Source organism: Corvus cornix, chromosome Z (genome assembly GCF_000738735.6).
Source record: "Corvus cornix cornix isolate S_Up_H32 chromosome Z, ASM73873v5, whole genome shotgun sequence".
In the NCBI taxonomy this organism is placed as follows: Eukaryota; Metazoa; Chordata; class Aves; order Passeriformes; family Corvidae; genus Corvus; species Corvus cornix.
This window is the reverse complement of record NC_046357.1, coordinates 59,743,921-59,765,215: the sequence shown is the minus strand read 5'-3', so window position 1 is coordinate 59,765,215 and position 21,295 is coordinate 59,743,921. Positions and strand designations below refer to the sequence as shown.

Here is a 21,295-nt window from a genome sequence, read left to right as displayed (position 1 = left end):
AGGCAAGAGACAGGCACTAAGCTGTTTATTGGGACACACCAAGAAATATAGTTTAGATATCTAGGAATTCTGAAGTCAAACACAAAATGATGGGGATGTTTAAGCATGTCCTCGACAGACAGCAGATAAGCAAGGGATTTCAGAATTACAGTTCTGGGTTTTAGTAAATCCTGCTTTAAGCATTTAAGTCCTTTATTGGATCTTGCCCTAAACACCTCACTGCAGGTGCAAAATACATGGCTAAATGCCTAAATATGCTGGCTACATCATTCATTGTCCCTGGGTCACTAGAAGAGAGCTTTCTGAAAACCCTAGTATATAATGGATTATCTGTTTTTCTGAACCAGTATTACCATCATCATTAGAACCTGCAGTCTTAATATAATGAGAGGAATATGTAATATAATTACTGGAATGCCTAAAATTATCCTTAAAATATATAGAACATACTGCAAGATCCAAACAATATGAAGTACTTTGTTCTCTATTCAAAGAAGTGCAGAAGTTACCTGATAGTCCAATATGCTAAATCCAAGCCCCATACTCCCTTTCTCCAGCTCAATGTGCTGTACTTCTGTCTCCCACATTGCCAAAGATGAGCTTTGCACCTCTTCCACACTCTGACCCTCATCGGCTGTTTCCAAAACTGTTCCCTCTGTGTCTGAGGAGCCAATGAATCCAAGTTCTATGTGACCCTGATAAAAACAGTAAAAAATCACCAATAAAATGTAAAGACTTGTGAATCTGTAGAGACAAACCCCTGCTTAAAAAAAACAAGATAAAAAATAGGTGATATATCTCTAAATACAGAAGAAGTGCACTCAGGAGATTTAATGTACTCTGAAAAACCTAGCACAAAATTCAAATATCCTTTATGCTCCACGTATATTAAACTACTGACTAGAAAAATATTTACAAAATGGAATTTCTGTCAAACAAAAAACTTCAAAAAACTTTATTAGTATATGCATTCAAATATACAGGAAATATATGTTATTAAATTGTATGTCTAAAATATGCCTTCATTAAACATAATCATACTGACAGTATAGTATAGTAGTAGTCAGAATATTTAATAAAAGTAAAAACAAACACACGTACATACACAGACTGTTCTTCAGTCTGTTCTTCACTTGGTTTCATAGAGAAGTTTAGAAACTATAAGCTGAATTTGGTGCCTTGCTCGGAACTCAGTTAACTGCTTCTCTTTTCATACAAATGCTACTGGTTTGTATACTACACCCTGTGCTGTTCCTACATGTTTAGTTCACCAGCCTGCCCAGAGCTGTGCACTTACGAGCGACGGAAGTGTCAGTCGATGAATGCAGACACAGTTATGTGCAATGTGAACCCAGAAAGCAAAGCTCAAAACTAGATTAAATACACTCAGATTCTAAAGAACACACAGTTCAACTTGCCATACCCCTATATCTCACCTACACAACATAAAGTACGGTACTTAGAAACTGACAGCCCCACATCCTAGAATATTTTTATCTATGACCAGGCAGGATTCATACCTTCTGGTGGCCTAAAAATGGCTGATAAACATTATTTGCTGTTTCCTATTTGTCTGGCTCCAGTTTAAAAAATATTAGAACATATTTCTAGTCATGTAGAACTTCATCTGTTTTTTTCTCAAGGAAACTGTCATTTTCAGTGATTGTTTAAAGACAAAATACCTTTTCTGTGAGTTGAACCTCAGACAGGCTTAGACTCTCTAGTATTTCTGGTTGAGTGATGGGTGGAGCTACTGGACGACAGCACACCATTGTCACCTTAATAGGCAGCTCTTTCAAGATACTGACCACATCCTTGTGGTTTTCTCCAAGCAGAGAGATCTGATTCACCTCAATAAATAAATACACAATGGTTAGAACTACAGAGTATTTATAAGTACAATAAGCAAAAATGAGTAAAAAAAGCCCAAGAAAATCCCAACTCACTTATCACCTCATTAAAAAAAAAAGTAAAATAAAAGCAACAAAAATCCTCATGCTAATAGACACTTTCAACCCTTAAATTCTACTCAGCTTGGTGCTCAGCACCAAGGTACACATCGAACTGAATGTGTAGTCTTTTAAATTCCATTACGTCACCCTACAAACACCACATACACTGTAGCTTCATATTTCTTGCATTTATGTAAACCAAATTCACATCTTAATTCCAAGAAAATAATTTAGAAAAGTAATTAGGTGTTTAGTCCCTTCACTGAATAGGGATAATCCCATCCAGTCTTAATGCTTTTGCTATATATTCTTTTTTTGGTGACTGTCTTGGTTTCAGCTGGGATAGAGTTAATTTATTCTAAGTAGCTGTGCAGCACTGTGTTTTGAATTCAGTATGAGAATAACATCGATAACACACTGATGTTTTGGTTGCTGCTAAGTTGAATCAAGGACTTTCAGTGTCTCGTGCTGCTACTGAGGAGGTACAAAAACCAAAAAAAGCTGTGAGGAAACACAGCTGGGATAAGTGACCCAAACTGACCAAAGGGATATTCCACACCCTAGAGCATTATGCCCCCAGTATACAAACTGAGGAGTTAACTGGAAGGTGTGCTGTGTGTGATCAGGGCTTGGGTACAATGTCTGGCATTGGTCAGCACGTGGTGAACACTTGCATTGTGCATCACTTGAGGGTTTTTTTTTCCTTTTTATTATCATTATTATTATACTTTGTTTAAATTATTAAACTGCCATTATCTCCACTTAAAAGGTTTTATTTTTGATTCTCCTCCTCATCCCACCAGGCTGGGGGTGAGTGGAGTGGGTGAGCAAGTGGCTGTATGGTGCTTACTTGCCAGCTGAGCTTAGACCACAACAGAGACTCATGTTTGTATGTGAAAAGTCAGGTACCAGCTGAGAAATGTATATAAGCATACTTATTCACATAAATATATGTAAGTACATATGAAGTGACTACTCAACCACTAACTGGCATGCAGTTAGATATGCATCACTCCCATGGTCATAACCTATGAGAAGAAACTTACAGCTCAAAAACCTTACTGAATGCAGACTAAGATAGAGTAGTATTTTATCTTACTTCCAGCAGCTCATCTCCACTGAACAGCTTGCCACTTCGTCCAACTGGCCCTTCAGGTAAGATAGATCTGATGAAATGATGACCCACTGTAGCTTCAAGACTTATCCCTAACCCACTGCTTTCACTAAACTTGTTAACCACAGCCACCTAAAATAAGACGAAGAAATGGTTACACTTGTCACATTTACAGCCAGATCTGTTACCTTCCATTTCAATTTACATGTAATGAGGTCAAAATTCCAGAAGTGAGAAACAAGAAGTACTGTCATATGTAATGGGGACAGTCAGGTAAAAACTAACTCTGTGATCACATGCCACTTTGCAATATACAAGTGAGAACTGTTTATGACAACAATGTATCTAATAATACATACTTCTGCAGACACTACATCTATGACACATGATTTTGCAGTATCTCCTAAACTCAGATACCACGTTTAATCTGTATCTACAGTATATGTTCTATGAATTATTTACATCATTACATTACACCATTTATTCAGTATGCAGAATGGGTATGAAGTCTCAAGTAGTATCTAATGAAGGGAGCTTTGAAGTTAATATTAAATATTGTTTTTTTCTCTAATACACATTTATCCTCCTGAAGCTAGAAAATCAGTGAAACAATAGTCATGGGCACAGTAATCTAATGAGTCTGTTATGGTTTTGATAAAATACAGAAAAATACATATCTGCATTCAAAATCTATAATTAAAATAATCTCAACATACTAAGGAACGTATATGTAATTTTTATACATGAAGGAACAAATACAATACAAACATATTTCTATCCATATGTTGTCAACATAATAGATGGACAGATGGACACTTAACAATAGTAAACAAAATTTACCTACCACTATTTCGTAATTAGAACCCATAATCCTCTGCCATTTCATCTTTGTAGTTGCTTCTTCTGTAGTAGTTAGCTGGAAATCTAAAATTTATATTTAAAATTATTGTGACAAAGAATTAAAAAATCTAGTCAATTCCTATAACTGATAAAGTATATGGAACATGCACAGTGACACAATCGTTCCCATGATGTCAGAATTCTCCTAAATAGGACTACAACCTCGGTATGTTTAGTCTCACTAAGCTTGGGTTTACCAGAGGAAAAACTCACAAAATAGTATTAAGATTCCAACCATGCAAAACTAACTGTGTATTCTGAAAGACATGAAATTCAGTCAAATAATTTGGTGTATGTGGCTGTGAAGAAAGGATACGTATTTACACTAGCCTCAGAGTTGAGTCAATTCTTTGCCATTTTTCAAGATAATAGGCATAAAGGAAATTAAAAGGTTGCATTCATGCCCTGTGTTAAATCAGACTACATGTGGGCTGATCAGACTAATTCAGGGGGATGGCCAAAATACTCAAAAACATAAACTGTGTACTGATCCTTTTGAATAGACCCTGAATTTTACAGAGGATGTCCAAAAACACAATCTGGAGATTTTTTTTATTTTTAAAACCATGAGCACAACTGTGAAGACTTTACTGTAAGCCCTAGAGGTCAATAATAGAATGCAAGAAGTCCAACCTCTTTGCTTTTTTTTTTTTTTTTTTGCTACTCATGTATATGCCCACATACAATGACATAAAATTCTAATAGCTAAAGAACAGCAACGAACTTGGAAAGGAAGGGGGAAAAGTTCAGTAACAGGCTAGGTAGCAAACTGTGGAAAATCTTAATTCTATTGAACATTTATCTGCAGGTCTGAAAAAAAGAAAAATGCTTTCTTCCTGCTCATTTTCCCCTCATTCACATTGTCTAGGCTCTATGGCAGAAAGCAATAAAAATTAGTATTTAGATACAACAGCCAGCAGGCACAGCAAGTTTAACAGGATACTACATATTCAAGGTCCATGGTCTTGGCTGTGTCTACAGTAAATATCAAAATAAACTCTTCAGATCTGAATGCTCATCAAAGGCAAAGACAAGGATCTTTATTACAAAGTTCTTGAATCCCACTGATTTTAGTAAGAATAGAAAACGACTAAGAATCTCAAACACTGTTTTAAGTCTAGTCATTGCTCAGAGACATTACTAAGCATAAAATCAGATCTTGCATGGTGTTCAAATAGGATATTGCTTTCCCCAAAGCCAAGACACAGTATCTGAAGGAAATACATTAAAAAGAAATGCCTTCAGCTATCCAGGAAAATCAAAAAGCGTAATTTATGAAAAGATACATTTTGCAGAACTTTTCAGTTCCCCTTTTTACTCTGGAAGCACAAAAATGTTACACATCAAGTTAACACATCAAGTTATGTCTGAATCTGAAAAACATATCATCACACAGGACTTCTGAAATGCAGAACAGTGTTCTAGGAGCTCAAGCAGGAAAAAAATACCCATTAGGAAATAAAAATTTTGACAAAGTGTATGGGAAAATTTGGAAAATACCAGTGCACCAGAACTGACTGAATTTCAAACACTATCAGACAATACAGATTGAAATAAATGTAAACCCAAGAATTTGTTAAAAGGAAATTTGTCAGAAGATGTAGAAGCCCTGGAACTGTAGCTGGGCAGTAAGATATTGTAAAGATAATGGGGAATGGGGAGGAAAAGGGTTTTTTTCTAGACTAGACTAAAAAGAGTAGCTATGCAAACCTAGACTAGGAGAGGGCTGAGCAAGTAGCCAAAGCAGACTGCTTCATGTGACATCTTCAGCACGTAATTACTTGCAGGCACATATGGTAGTCCTGCTCCTACAGCACTCATGATCAAGAGTACACGATTAAATGTACAACTACTTTGACTTTGTAGTTCTACCTCAGCTACAGAATGCACAGAAGATGGAAAGACACACAAAACACCTGATCTTTGTGTAAGCCCACTGAAGTGCACTTTCACAAAATAAAATATTAAACCTTGAGAACCTGTTTCCTGTTGTTTCATGTCATCTCCAATATTTACCACACTGGCACTGCATGACAGTGATGGGGACGCCTGTTCTATTTCATTGTTATCTGAAAAAAAAGAAGAAATCTTTTCAGCTATTTAGCTATTTTGTATGTTTAATACTCATCAAGCTCACAGGTATGCTCTGGGGCACCAACTCTCTTCTTCACTGGACTTCAGAGTACCCATATTTGGCAAATGAAATCTGGCATGATGGGCCCACAAGAAAAATCACATTTCAAAGACACTGTCTTCTATTAATGCTTTGCCTTCTCCAGTGAGTTTTCAATGGAAAAAAAACCAACAAAAAACCCAGCACAACTATCAGTACCTGCATTTCTATGACTGAAAGAAAATATATCTAAATATAACATCTTTTAGCAATCTTGTATTAATTTATTTCTTTTCCTTCGTGCAATTCAGAAAGCTGACACTGAAAACATAAATGCTACAGACTTGGAGATCTGCACACCTGGCACACTTTTCATATGTAGAAAACCCCTCCTACCATCAAGTTCTGTTACGTATGTTTCTGCCTGTCAGATGTCTTGAACACCTGCTGGCTAGAGAAACAGCATTCTGAACATTTCATCTATATTTCTTATTAAAGGTAGGAGTGAGAGGATGACATACAGGTAACACGCTAGCGGGTCTTTGAAAATCTTGTGCAAGGTGGGGATTAGGCATCCGTTGACTATTTGTGACATACTTTCACTGACACCAAATTACAACACAAGCAGCTGCTTTGTGCTTCCAGCCCTTGTGCAGGGTATCTTGTGTTTAAACACACTGACTTTCAAGATCTGGCACATATACTCAAATATGTGCAGAATATGCAAGTTAAACCTGCACTAATCTCATGTCATCAGCAGCCAAATTAATACTGGTCTTTGGCTTCTGAACATTTTACACATCATTGTCAATACCCTATCAGCTTCTAAATACAGGCTACTCCTCTCATACCTGAGGCTTGTAACAAGAGTGAAAGGGGATGACATTGGTTATGCTCATCAAGGAGGGTCTTTCTCTGCTTCCTTTTGAATGCACTCTTGAGCATGAATAAAACATTTGCTGCCTTCTTACCATTCAAAAATTTGCAGGATCAAAGTCTTGAAGCAATTCAGCCAGAAGTGCAATCCAGGAGAGAACTTTCAACACTCACTTTGAAAATGTAGCAAATAATACCACTGTGTCTAAAAGATTAATCAAACGACAGTAGACAAAATTCCACCCTCATGTGCAGCAGCTTTGCACAGCAGCTCTGCCATCTGTAATAGGTACCCAGAATTACTCTGGCCTGTTTTATTTCCAGTTTGCATTTGAGAAGAAAAATGTTTCAAGCCAACTTTACAGAAAAGCCAGTTTTAATTACCTTTGGCTGTAGTACTATCCATTGTTTGGAAGAGTAAGTCCTTTTCAACAGGAGCACTGAAGTCCTCCTGGGATGGAATATGATTTTCCTGCTTAAGACCTCTTCTGATCAAAGTGAGCCGAACTGTTTGTCCTGTGTGCCGCAAAACTTCAACTGCTTGCTGGTTAGTAAAACCCTGAAGATTTGTTCCATCCACCTGCAGGATTAAGCAGCTTTTCAGTTCACCCAGGAAGAAAAAGTTCAGGGCAAAACAATGCAGTGAGCTCTTAGCATCTGTTAGCCTAAGCAAAAAGCAAGTGGAGGAGCAAGTGTGGGAAATGAAGTTGCAGGGAGCTCTCTCACAGAGAGCCCGCAGGTGCTGACAGAATACATAAACGACATTGTGCTTGAGCAGGTAGAAATGGATATATGTTTCGATCTGCAGCCTTGGCGAAAACTGCCTGACTTAGAGCAATAAGCTTTTGCAAAACTAAAGCAAATGCAGTTTTGTAGTTTCGAAATAAATATGCCTTATAAGAATAGAAATGTAGTAAAAATATACTTTATACAAGAAATAATAGTGATAAATAAAAGAGTAAAGAGTCTTGAGTTTAATAATAAAGTTTCCTAGAAAGTTAAGATGTATTAGTGTAAGCTTGTGCAATAGGCTATAATAGCAATATGTTTATTGGATAAGAAAGTATGCATTGCAGCAAATTATACACTGTTGATTGGTACAAATGTGTAGCAAGCTTTGTGGCATTTGCTTATTGGCTAAAAAAGTTATAAAAAGCCTTGTAGAGAGATAGTGAGGCAGGCTGCTGCTTCTTCAGCAAGCTGTTGCTACCTCACTGAGTTGCTGCTACCTGGCATCTGTACCTGCTGCTGCTTCCAGGCCTACCACTTCTGCTATTGTTACTGTAACTACTGCCTTTGATATTAGAGATGCTGTTCGTAATGACTCTGCTGTCTCAACCTACAATAAACATGAGACTGATTCAGCAATAAATCATCTCAGTGACATCTCGTGCACACCTTAATCCTGGGACAATCCTGGAAATCCTGACAAGCAAGAACAAAACCTGTACAACTTTATGTAACTGGATATGCTAAGCACTCCCACTGAAGTACCCCACAGCTAGGTGACAACCAGCACCACAGCAAAGAGGGGAGGAGTGCCCACCATGGTGCAGCCAGGAAGATCTGCTCTGCAAGGTGGGAGAGGATACAGCATGTGCTGTGCAGGGCATATTGTGCAGCCTTTCTGCTCAACCACTTCAGCCATCCCTACCTCCGAAGAGAAAATACTGGGTGAATAAACCAACACAGCCATGGCTAGGAGTTCTGGAGAGAGGAGAGTAAGGAGAGACACATCGATCCACTGTGGTAGAAAGACCTACAGAGAGCACTCATTCTGAGGTCAAGTAAACTCAGATACAGAGAAGTCTACTAATGAACACCATGAAGTCCAATTTCCAAATAAAACACTGTTGCAACAAATCAGATGTTATTGATGGGTCATCATTTTAATATTTTAAAGAATAAAATTTTGGCCTCCTCTGTTTGAGACTATTTGACTATCTTATTAACTCAGAGGTTTTTTTCTGAAATTCAAAACTTTGGCATTTCTTAATTCTATCCCATTATCCCTAGCACCCACCACATTTTATTCTTCTCCTTGCAAACTCCACAATATCCCATTATTTCTACATCTACCCCACAGGGCCTTAAATTTCTTAAATACTTCTTACAATACTATGTTCCTTGACTTCTGTATTTGTTTCTGCCTATCTACACAACACATATACTTCATTATTTTAATTCCTCCTACATGAGGAATGGATCCCCTGGACCATTAGTCATTTGTCATCCATGTCTCAAATTCTTCTAAATATAAAGTAACTAAAAATCAGCTGGGACTATTTAACTTTTCCTCTGCACTTAAACAAACCATATTTAAAAAATGTTTATTATTCTTCGGTGTCTGAGATCACTCAAATAATTTTCTCCTTCTGCGTTATCAGTAGAAGAAAACAAACTTCGGAATAATTCATTTTAGCCATTTGTACTCAGCATATAAATCATTACAAAAAAGACACATACTTCCACAAACAAACATGTGGACACTTTTGGAAAGAGTTCGTAACCTGTTCTTAGTGCTGTCTTCACACAAATGCAAGGACAGATCTATGAGAGACACAAAAATGCACTCCCTGCATTCAGGACCTGATTTCCACCACACAACCAACAGCTTACAGATGAAAATATGTTCTTCTTTCTCTGAACACCTAAAACTTTATTGACACATTTTTTAAACCATTTTGAAAGCAGTTGCTCGATTTGAATCAAACTTTGAAATTTCACACTTACTAACCTCCTACTGATAAAGAGGATATACAATGATATAATCTCACATACAAAACAGATTTTTTTAAGAAATACAAGTTATGTGCAGGTAGCATATGTGCAGAAAACATGCAATGAGATAATCTGTTAAAAAAGGACTAAGAATTGCAACACTGACAGTAAATATTTTAAGCAAGCACTAAATGAGCCTTTCTTTACAACTTAAAGAAGCAGAGTTTTGTAGACAAGTGATCTCACTTCTTCCTGTGTTTACTTACAACTATAATTTGATCTCCCACATGGATTCTGCCATCATGTTCAACAGCACTGCCTTTTGTAATGCTTTTCACAAAGATACCAGAAGCTTCTGCGATGAAGAAACAGGAAAAATTAAGTTAACTAAGTTATTAAGAAACAATTTAAATAATGCAACTAAAGGCATCAGTCAAAGCAAGGGGAAAAAAAAAAAGAAAACACAAGCTCTAAGTAAGATAATAAAAGAATCATAAAGAAAGTAATGATTTAAGAAAAACATACATATTATTATTATTTTTGAAAAGAATGACCCAGATTAATGTCTGCTTGCGTTGGAGCAGATTTCATTCAAAATCTTACAATCTCAAATTCACAATTGTTGCTGCAAAACAAGAAATATTGTAACTTACTTTAATCTAAACATTGAAACCAACATTGACAAAAACCGTATCTCTGACTTTTTCCAGATTTGGACAGAAAACTCAGCTTGAACACACTAATCTTGCAATTTCTGATTTTTCTATGTACTTAATAACCATTTAAGAAAAAGCATGTTTGGAGAGTCAAATTGAGAAAATTATAAGCAAACAGGACTACATTTGAATCAGCTTTTAACTGCAGTTATCAGTATTTGATAAAAGGACACAAAGTTTTAAAAACCCCAGAACAACAAAATGAAACAAAAAAACCCCCGATCAAAACAGAAACATTTTAGCTACTAACTAGTTACTACTTTTGAATCAGAAGGAAAAGCAATATATAGAAAACAACTACAGAAGGGACATTTACTAAAGGAAAACATTTCAGGAAAATCACACTTGCCTTTGAAAGAACTTCTACAGCTCAATAAAGTGAAAATATATTGAGTTCCTACATGCACATTTTGCACAGCTTACATGAAAACAGGAAAAATAACAGCGTAAACTGGCATGAAATCATTCTGATGGTCACAGGCCTGCAACACTGGTATCAGAAATCTTAACAGTATCTACTCTCTCTGAACAAATGTTCCCACTCTGTAAAATGAATATGCTTGATGTGAAGATAATCCACTACAAAATGCATTTTAAAAGCTGTCAGAGCCTTTGCAAACCTCAAGCTAACTTTTAGCTGGGCCTCTATATGACAAAAGTTATAAGGAAGGAGGGCTAATGACTCAATTCAATTTAGGAAAAATAAGATTACATATATATTTAAGTCACCTCATTGACAAGTTTCTTTTTTTTTGCTGGGTTTTTTTTGGTGGGGGGAGGAGGAGTCGGGGTTTTGTTAAGCAGTTGTTTGCCCAGGTTTAGTGCATAATTACATCACTGGTCGTCCCAACTTCCAAGCATTTTTATATCCTGCAACAGCTGTATGATAACATGACAAGTTATTTGTCATTCACAAAAAATTCAGCCATGGTACTTGTTGTCCAGTAGTTTTATTGCTGCTTCTCTGACAGCAAAGTTGTTCTGCAACTGATAAGTCACAAAATTGAGTTACCTAATTAGTTCCTAAAACAAGAATATTCTCTAACATAGTTACATGCAGCACAGTAATTTCATACCCAAACACTAAATCAATTAAAATATGCTCTCAGATCTATTGCATGCTCTACACCTTAATTTGTCTTTTGAGGATTCAACTGGAAGCTGCTAAAGAGTGGACCTACACAAACTGTGATTGTCTAGTCCAGTTTTTCTAATCCAACAAATTATAGCTATAAATTTCCAATAACATAGCTTGTACCTATCCATACATTTTTCAAACAATATACATGTGGATACAAGTCAAACCAACAGATCTTTGAGAAGTTTTACGGCACATTGAACAAACATCCCTGCCTAGCAATACCGAATTTGCCAATTTCCCCTAGGGAGGCCTAACACAGTTCTGAATAATTTTTCTGAAAAATGTAGTGGAAATTACAAAGTAAAAATAAACAACCATACACGAACATTTACATATTTATTTCTTTAAATAAATATATTTATTGTCTGCCACAGCCCACAGGTAAAGAAACATTTATTATATCAAGAGATCAGTAAAGAGTTCTTGATGTGCCAGCTGCATTATGCACATTGTTTAAAAATTAATAACAATACCTCTTAAAACTACTCAGAATTCTACTGTGTTGTCTTGTAAGAAGGCTAGTTCTAACAAAAAGGCCTCAACCTATTTTACGACAGTTTTTCAAAAACACGTAAGCACAAGCTTTAGCCGAACGTGAAGATAAAAACTGATTTAAAAATACTGAGGTGGGATTTTATAATATCGATTGCTTTTATTCTTTTTCCTTTACAAACTACAAATAGATTTTAGATGGGTAAGTGTTCCTTTAATAGAAGCTATTCCAAAATTAAGTCTTTGATGTACATACACCATAGTATGCAATAGACTGCATACTAAAGTGCAGGAATCAACAATTACCTGATGTCTTGTCTCCAATGTAACCAGCAATAGTTATTCCTAAACCCTGGTTGTTTTTAGTGAGTTCAACATTGAATTTCTCCCCATCTTCAAAGCTATCAACAGAAGCATCATCCTAATAAGAAAAGCATAATTAGAAAGGAAGCTTAATTTTCTTTAAGGTTACACCACATTCTTTATTGTCAGTAACACGCAAAATTAGATACAAACATAAAAAAGGAAGTATGGAATTTGCATATGTCCTTATTTGCTGTTCATCAGAGAAGCAAGAAATAGGTAACATTCCTCATGGTAAAGCAATGTAGGGCAGGTCATGTCCTCCCCACCCTACTGCTCTGGGATATTACCTCTAATCTATCAAAACAATTACTAAAATGACTGGTGAAATTTGTACAAAATGAACAATTAATTTCTTTTACAGTAAGTTACATATATATGTACATTAATATGTAGCTTGCTGCCTTTCTGGGACCTCCTCGGAACTAGCTTTAGACTGCTGTGTTATCAAAAAGAAGAAAAAAATTCTGAATTGCATTTTGCATTCTATTTGTTTAAATTTCTCTTCATTAACTATATGTATCTTCTTAAAACTTGTCAAGTTTAAAATATACTAAAAGCTGTCACTAGTGAGGCAATTACACCTCTTGCTTTTGAAAACTTAAGAATTGTGTTTTAGCACATAGCAGTTAATACTTTCAGCTAGCTAAGTAATTACAATCTCCATTAATACCTGCTATAACTCTCTGAATTTCAATAACAATTAATTTTGGGGTTAATTAATTATTGTTGTTAATGAAAATGGAATACATATTAAAATCCTATTTTAACAATAGGGGGTTTGTATTGAAAGTTTGTATTCTGTTCTTTCTGCGTGCCAAACAGCAGCTAACATTTTTTTTAAGTGCCAATATGGCAAGCAGGCAGATAGTAACTAAACCCAGTTTGACTAGATAAGTATGCGCTGAAAAAGACTTCAGGAGAGCTATGATGGTACTTGCTAAAAAAGAATCTGACTTGAGCGTTTTATCCGAGCAACTCCACCAGAAACCAAATTAAACACAAGAAAAATAAATTTCTACTGCATTAACCATCCCTCTGTTTGAAAACACAGGATTATTTTGGCCACAGCTAATGCCACTAAAAAAGATCCAACTTCTACAGCTTCATGAATTTTTACAGGATAGACATCTGCAGGTAATATGACAAGAAGTGCCCATTTTGCAAAGCCATTCTGGTCTCAATAATAGTTTTAAGAGCATCACGAAGACTCCACCCAAACCATATTTGACAGGAAGAAACTAAAAAACCAAGTTGTTCACATCACCATCTTCACTCCAGACCCAAATCAATGAGTCTTGCATGAGTTAAAAAGGTGCTCCTTCCAAGAATGTGACTTTGTATAAGCAGAAGCAGTTCAAAAATAGCCTGCCTCCTGCCAGTACATAAGTACCAGGAAAGAGGTATTGAAAAGTATGGAAATTGGGAAGGTGGCAAAAACCTCAAATTGTGCCCCTTTGCTGCTTTGAGCTATTTCGTCAGTCCTAGAAATCGTATTTTTTCTGCAGCTGCAGATACATCTTTTAACATTGCATCACATAACCTCAAAAAGGCAAATACTATAGAAATATACACAGATTAAATTACCAAATTCAATTTATTTTGAGAGATGCATTTCAGACAAGAAATAGCAGGGCTAATTATCAATCCCTTTATCTAAAATGCAGAAAGGTTTTACACCTCTGAGTGCTGTAAGCACACCAAAGTACCAGTTTGTGTCTCCTCTTCAATGCTCAGGAACCTCCATGTTAAAATTAACTTTCTTTGCCTTACAGCTACAAAAGGGGATGAATACATGTTAGGTTTTCACAGATATCATTATAATGGACAGAGACAAAATGATAGTATCACCATCATAAATTGTTGGATAACAATCATGCGTAAATTGCAAGGACATTTTCTCTTCTGACGTGACTTATCTCAAATCTACATTGTAACTGGGAAGAAAATGTGTAGAAAAACTACAGGAAAAAGTAAAACAAAAAATTCTGTCTGGGGTAGGCTCAAAAACAACAAACTTTTTCTTCTGTCATAAATTTACTTCAGATACTCACATTTTAATGTATCTGATCATAGCCATATGTAGCAAAACAGTACTGTTTCTGACTCCCATGAAACCAGACTCTGTTACAAACATGCAAATTACCTATTTTGTAGAGGTTTTGAGCTGACAAGTCATGATAATATTTACAGCATTTTTTAAGTGGCTGAGAGTTGTAGATGAGTAACAATACAGAGTACAATTATCATCAGGGGAGTAAGGGTAGCAGCTGGCTGACTTTTTTTAGTAAACATCTAGCAAATGAGCAATGCCAGGCGATGTAGGGAAGAATTAGCGTCTGTGTGCTGGTTGGCATAGAGAGGAAAGTTGTGATGAACAGATGAAACTATATGGAAAGAAAAAAGGCAGGCAGACAGAGAAATGCTAAATAGTCAACTAGTTCTGTCCGAACAAAAGACTGTGTTGCTTCAGTTGTCCCAATATAATAACATACCCTTACAAGCAACCCAGAACAAGTTGTTAATCAGATTGTATTTATGGAAGTCCTAAACCATAATCCCAAAAGTCTTCAAGAATACAGTTCCTTGCACTACAAACTCATTACAATTAAATTCTCCTAGATTGTCAGATGAGAATAGTGCTACTGGGGAAGAAAATCCGAGATTTTGAGAACATAAACACAAAAGACATTCAAATAGGAGTTAAAAAGAAAGGAAGTTTGCAATGGGTTGCATATGTTCACTGTTGCTTACCTGTTTCTCTGCTGTAGAGGTTGGTACTGGTGTACCTGGAGGAACTGCTGGTAGAGGTGGCTCCTCAACAGGACCTCTTGCAATTAGCAGTTTCACTCTATTTCCACACTGCCTTAGAACTTGTGCCACCTGCTCACTGCTCATTCCAGCTAGGTCTGTATCACCAATTTTCAAGATGTGATCTCCACTACACAATCTCCCATGCTGAAGGAAAAATAATGATGAAAAAATGCCATTTCTCCCATTTACCATACAATTAGAAAAAGAGCACATAGCTTTAGTCACTTTTAAGACATATGAATCAGGCAACTTTTTTTGGATGCCAAGTCAATATCTTGGTAACACAGAAAACAAAAGGTTGCCTAATGGCTCACTAATGTTACTTGTAATTTCCCCAGAAATATCCAGGAGATCCTTTTTCAAGATGTCACACAAGCACAGAGAAAAATTGTATTTAGCTATGGTTACTCCTACTGGTGTTTAACAACTGCATGTAGATGGCAGAACTTTGGGTTTCATTTCCAAGCACACTTCCAAAAGACATCATGCAAACATATATTCAGCTTTGCACTGCTACTAAAAAAACTGCTAGTAGTAGTAGTAACAGGATTAACCACGACTTCAAAATAAAATTAATTTCTCTCTTACTGTGATCCAGCTATCTGTATTGCTTTACACTGGTTTACTCTCTTACTGATTTACCCTTAATTAATAAAAAACTTCACATGAATTTAGGTCATATGATGAGTATTACAGAGACAGGCTTGTAAAAGGAACCTATCTACTGGTTCAGGGAAAAGAGAGCAGCAGTAAATCCTGTTCATGCATGTCCAAGCCCTGTTATCAGACCTCTACTGCTTTTGTTGGAAGATTGACCAGTCTCTATGCCTATTCAACCCTTGACCATCATTAGTGCAGTCCTAGGTACCTGTCCAATGAACAAGCTTAAAATAAGCTGTGATAACCAAATTCAATTCACATGAGCCCTTCAGGCAAGAGCAAAGCCTGTGTCTTGAAGCAGACACATGAAGCCACATACCTGCTCCAAGCTTCAGTAAGCTCAGTGGAGAAAAGCAGATGCTCTTAGCTGTTAGGGCACAGCAAGTCAATGTTTGGTGTACCCTCTACCCCTGATTACAACCAGCACATTCATGAAAGAATTAAGACTCTAAATGCATATGCACAAAACATATATAATGTTACAGATTTGAAAATGTGATTTAGAGCCTAATCCATCTTTAACATTTAAATGCAGAGACTCCTGCACTAAACACACCTTTACAGAGGAAAAATTTCAGTAATTACTGTTTCTTTTTTTTACATTTATTTGGATAAAAGCTACCACTATTTGGTCTGACCATGAAAGTAAAGAGTAACTTCACACCTTACTGAACAGTAACAAAGAGGTAGGTTGAATTTACCTGATCAGCCACCCCTCCTGGGAGGATGGTTTTAACAATCACTCCAGTTGACTTTCCTCCCACTATCCCAAATCCCAGACCTGAGCCATCATTCACCAACTCTATGGTCTCCACATGCTGCCAGTGAACCTACAAGGAATAAATATAAGCTTGTAAATGATTAAAAACATAGAATCATAGAATTGTTCAGGTGTAAAAAGACCTTTAAGATTATCAAGTCAAACTGCTAACACACGCTAGAACTTGCGAACTATTTTCTCTTACTTCTTGAGCCTGTTTCTGAGAATGGAAGGTTGGAGGAAGATGTACATATAATACCTTTTTAACAATTACTATTAGGTGTAATATTACATAAAACCAGAGTTGGGTAATGGGTCAGACCTTTTAAGAACTTGCTGAATGAATTTAAGCAGCAACCTAGGGCTGCCCACCTTCATGCCCCTTTGCAGTCAGAAAATACTGCTGCTAGAAAACCACAAAGGACTGGAAATTAAAATCTTCAGATAAGTGCATGTTCACGTCAGCCATTATAACAAAGCACAGGAGAAAGCAAAATCCCAATTCAGTATTTTTAAGGATGAAAGCAGCACCAAGTATTGTGAGGCAGGTATCAGCAGAATTACCCCATGTAATGAACAAAGACTTCTGGGTTGTCTGATGGCAACAGCACTAGAATAAAGTAGCTCTGATGACAGACTTTGTGTTCTGACAGGAGCAAAACTGCTCGGAAAGAAAGACAGATGCTAACTTGCTCGCATGGGGCACTGCTTGAACAGACAGCTGGAAGTTCATGGTATTATTTCTCCTGAAGAAGAACTCACATAGCAAACTCATCTGAAATTTAAAACTGCAGCTGGTGCTGCACCAGGTACACTCTTGAAATAAGCATTTATTTTGGAATAATCAAGGCATTGCAAATTCAAAGCCCTGTGGTACCTGTTTGGAAATTCAGTCTTAACATAAATCTAGGGTGATCAAGCAAAGCCTGAAGGAAAAAGAATGGCTCCTAGTGTCCTGCACTTGAAAGCAAAGAGAACACGAGAGTCAGGAAAGGCATGCTAAAAAAAGCAGCATCAGCTGTGGCATGTTTGTAAGGAGCATCTTTTCAAGCAAGGGAAACTGTTCAGTGAATACAGAGGCAATCGCATAGAGAAAGAAGTGTGCCACAGCAATACTGCAGGAGAACAGGCTTCTCCCATGTGCTGGCAGGAAAAGTTAGGTCAGTCAGCTGCACTCCTGCACACAGGTAAAAAGAATAATTCTGACATTCCTTCACTAAAGGTTTTATGCTAATGATTAAAAAACACTAGAACAGTTCCTTTTTCCAGACTGATTGCTCTCTATACTTCTGATAATTGACTCCCTTAAAGAAGGGCCACAGATGACTGAACAGCAAAACCTACAGAAACTGAATATGAATTGTTGCATCCCAGGACAAGCCATTACATGAGTAAGATAAGAGGAAGAGAAAGTACGTTACTATCACCATGTTTCTGAACTGTGTTGTCTACACCTAGATGTGCAAAAGCTCTCAAAAGAAAGGCATTGTAGCAGGGCTGTGTTTTGGGGAGTCCTTAAGTGCATCTTTTAACTTTACTGGAGCCCCCATGCTAATAGACAACAGAGAAACAAACACAAAAGCACCCATCCAGCTGGTGGTGCAGATCAGATTACAATGCCTCAAAAATTCTTTGCTCAAACAGAAGGCAAAGAAAAAAAGATCCCGTTTACTGAAACCTCAAAATATAGCTTCATCAAGTGTAGGAAGAGACAGGATGGAATTGAACTGCGGGCTGTGGGAGGTGCCTGCAGAACACCATGACAGGACAAAGAAACTTATCTCCACTTGACCTTGGGGGGAGGAGATGCCACACGGCAGAGCCCTGTGGAGAGGTGCCTGCCCGAACAGGGTGGACAGCGAGTGATCACCCCCATATAGGGACATTAAGAAAGTGTGTTACTGACATGGCAATGTAATAGGTCACTTAGTGAAAAATACCATATAAGGAAACACTGGGTCTTGAAGAAGTGTAAAAAACCAGCTTCACTCCTTTGAATAAATATCTCAGATTCCCTGCCGGTCTGAGTCCATGCCTTAGTCATTACATCAATCAACTAAGGTAAACATGCTGTATTTGCATTAGTGGATACAGATAATTTGACAGATGGGAAGAAGGAATACATCCAAGATAAAGATTTTTCCCCCAGAAAGCCTGACTATTTTCTACTCTTTGTAGGGAAAAGGAACAATAAAGATAAACAGAAGAAAAACCTCAAGAACTGTGAAGTAATGTACATATAAGTTACAAAAAATAACTCAAAAGACTATATGCAGTAAGTACATGACTGCATAGAACTGAATACACAGACGTTTGGGATATACTCACCGGGTTGGAATGGGCTGAAACTGTGCTAGCAGCAGATGGAGATCGGGAAACTACAGGACTGATGAGCTGAGGAAAAGTGCCTCTAGCCACAACTAGCTGGACATTATCTTTTGCTTTCTGCAGAATGCTGATAGCCTGTTGATGTGTAATTGTCTGATCAAGGGCTTGTCCGTTAATAGCAAGGATTTGATCTGCTTCCTTCAGCTTTCCATCTCTGTCACATAGGTGTAAACGGGGAAAGGGGATGACAAAATAAATAAGAAAAATCAAGGAAGCATTGCCACAGAAATTGCAATATTTTGACAATTTTCCAGTATTTTTAATAACCTGGTCTCTATTCCCCCCACTTTTTTAGTCCCCCCCTGCAGTTTTGCTGAAAGGAGCTGATGTGGCACCCTGGTGATCACTCCCTTTGAAGCTAATCCCACTGCCACTTTCCCCTGGCTACTACCCCCTAGCCAGCTTTCTTCTCCCTGAACCCCCATGCGAGACTAAGCATATTAATCTCAGTCGCTCCCAACCACAGCCTGGGAACTTATGTTTATCCTTGACTTTGAGCCTCTTGCTTTACAGACCAAGTGCCCCACTTTGTTCAGTGCGCCCATACTGAATATTCATCAAACCATGGAGTGGAACATACTTTCATCAATATGTTACAGAAACAAACTTTGTTTTGCTGAAAAACAAGGGAAAAAAAAAAGAAAAAAAAAGAAAAAAGCAAGGACAAAGAAAGAAACAGAACAAAAATGATAAAGTAGAGCCCTTTTATAAAAGAGGAAAAAAGCCCTGAACAAATCAAAAAAATCCCCTTCACTTTCTGACAAAGGAAGCGTCACTGTAAAATTACATACTGAGTCCTTCCCCAGATCTACTCCAAAGGAAGTGTATGAAGCCTACACAGTTGAATCACCCTCTCTTTCCTCCACTACTTCTTTGCATCCCAAAGTGGCAATGCTTTGAAAACAAAGGGCAGCAAGGAAAACAAGGATCTCTACTACTCCAGCTTTTGTGAGCACCTACACTGTAGAAACTGAGGTAGAGCACTCAGGAAAAAGACTATTTAGCTTCAACCCATAGCATTTCACTTGTGAATTTGAACTGTTTTTCAGAGTGTTCTCAAAAACTTATTATAAGCCCTGTAACAGCTGTTGAATGTTCCTTTTTTGACAGTGAATCAGGCAGGGCCTGATTCAGTAAAGATAGGTCTCACCTCCAAGCAGTAAGTGAAGTAAAAGCAAATACCTCTCAAATGGGAAGGAAACAAACAAACAGGAAAAAAAAAAAAAGAAACAAAAAAAACCACCTAAACCAAAACAAAAATAAACAAACAAAAAGAGAAAGTGGAATTTAGGGAGAGCCAAAAATATTGTAGAGATAGAAAGCATGTCACATTTTGTAACTGATTAACTGCAATTAACTCTGTAGACCATGTTCTTGTCTGTCTTGCCCATGTTCTTATTAGACTTACTGTGCTCAGATCACAAATAATCCGAAAATTTCTCCCTAAAGCATGGTGAGAAACAGCACCAATATGACTCAGCCTCCCCACACAAAATACAGAGTATACCACAAAGCAGTTTGGGCCAGGATCCTGATCAGTGGCACACCTCACCAGTTTGCAGTAAACCAGTGCTGCTGCCATTTACCATTGAGTTTGTGTACTCCTTTGGGCATTTCTCTCAACATTAGTTGTGGAATCTGAGTTCAGCAAGCTATCATGATTGCTGAGCTTCTGTAATATCAGCTGAATAGCTCTGTGAATGTCCCTGACTTTAGGCCAAGACTTGCTTGATTTTAAGGCTGGGTTTCACACCTGCTCAATGGGACTCTACCTAACAAGTAACAGTGCCAGATACAGCTGACTTTTGTGCATCATATTGTTCTTCAGTGAATTCAAGGACAGCAAAATACGTATTCCAACTTTAAAAGAAATGACATAGAACAGTAGCTTCCCTTTTTTTCCTATTTAAAAACCCCAGGGAAATGACATTGGTAGTTTCCATAAATTGAGAACAGTTCATACGATGCCTGTTACAACACTACATAAATTGTGGCAAGTAATTTTACATCTGTAATGATGCTCAGAATATGGAGAGAAACACACCATTGTACCACAGAAGTAACAGCACTAACACAACTGAACTGCATTGTCACATTAACACTTGGTATAGTAAAATATTCAGTAGTAATCTTACCTATGCGCCACACTTCCCTCCTGGATTTCCTGCACAAATATTCCTAGTTCTCCCCTGTTTTCACTCTTGAGTCCCACAACACTGAAGCCCAGACCACCACTTAGAGGTTTAGTAAGGTCAATTGTCTCAACAAGTCGACCCTGTTCAGCA

General features: G+C 37.3%; 1 protein-coding gene across 20 annotated transcripts in view; it reads right to left on the bottom strand.

Moving 5' to 3' along the window:
* MPDZ (multiple PDZ domain crumbs cell polarity complex component) overlaps positions 1-21,295 on the bottom strand; it is a 101,944-nt gene that overhangs the window by 63,746 nt on the left and 16,903 nt on the right. For 18 of the 20 annotated variants that reach the window (XM_039566522.1, XM_039566520.1, XM_039566524.1 and 15 more), the window contains 12 exons: positions 21,146-21,285; positions 18,951-19,164; positions 16,564-16,692; positions 15,143-15,346; positions 12,332-12,446; positions 9,943-10,031; positions 7,340-7,535; positions 5,937-6,035; positions 3,911-3,990; positions 3,052-3,198; positions 1,683-1,850; positions 510-695 (listed from right to left, as the gene is read on the bottom strand). In XM_039566522.1, the coding sequence (XP_039422456.1) occupies positions 510-695; positions 1,683-1,850; positions 3,052-3,198; positions 3,911-3,990; positions 5,937-6,035; positions 7,340-7,535; positions 9,943-10,031; positions 12,332-12,446; positions 15,143-15,346; positions 16,564-16,692; positions 18,951-19,164; positions 21,146-21,285 (1,767 nt within the window). The remainder of the gene's footprint in view (positions 1-509; positions 696-1,682; positions 1,851-3,051; positions 3,199-3,910; positions 3,991-5,936; positions 6,036-7,339; positions 7,536-9,942; positions 10,032-12,331; positions 12,447-15,142; positions 15,347-16,563; positions 16,693-18,950; positions 19,165-21,145; positions 21,286-21,295) is intronic. The other 2 variants (XM_039566525.1, XM_039566537.1) reach the window with 1 other exon arrangement.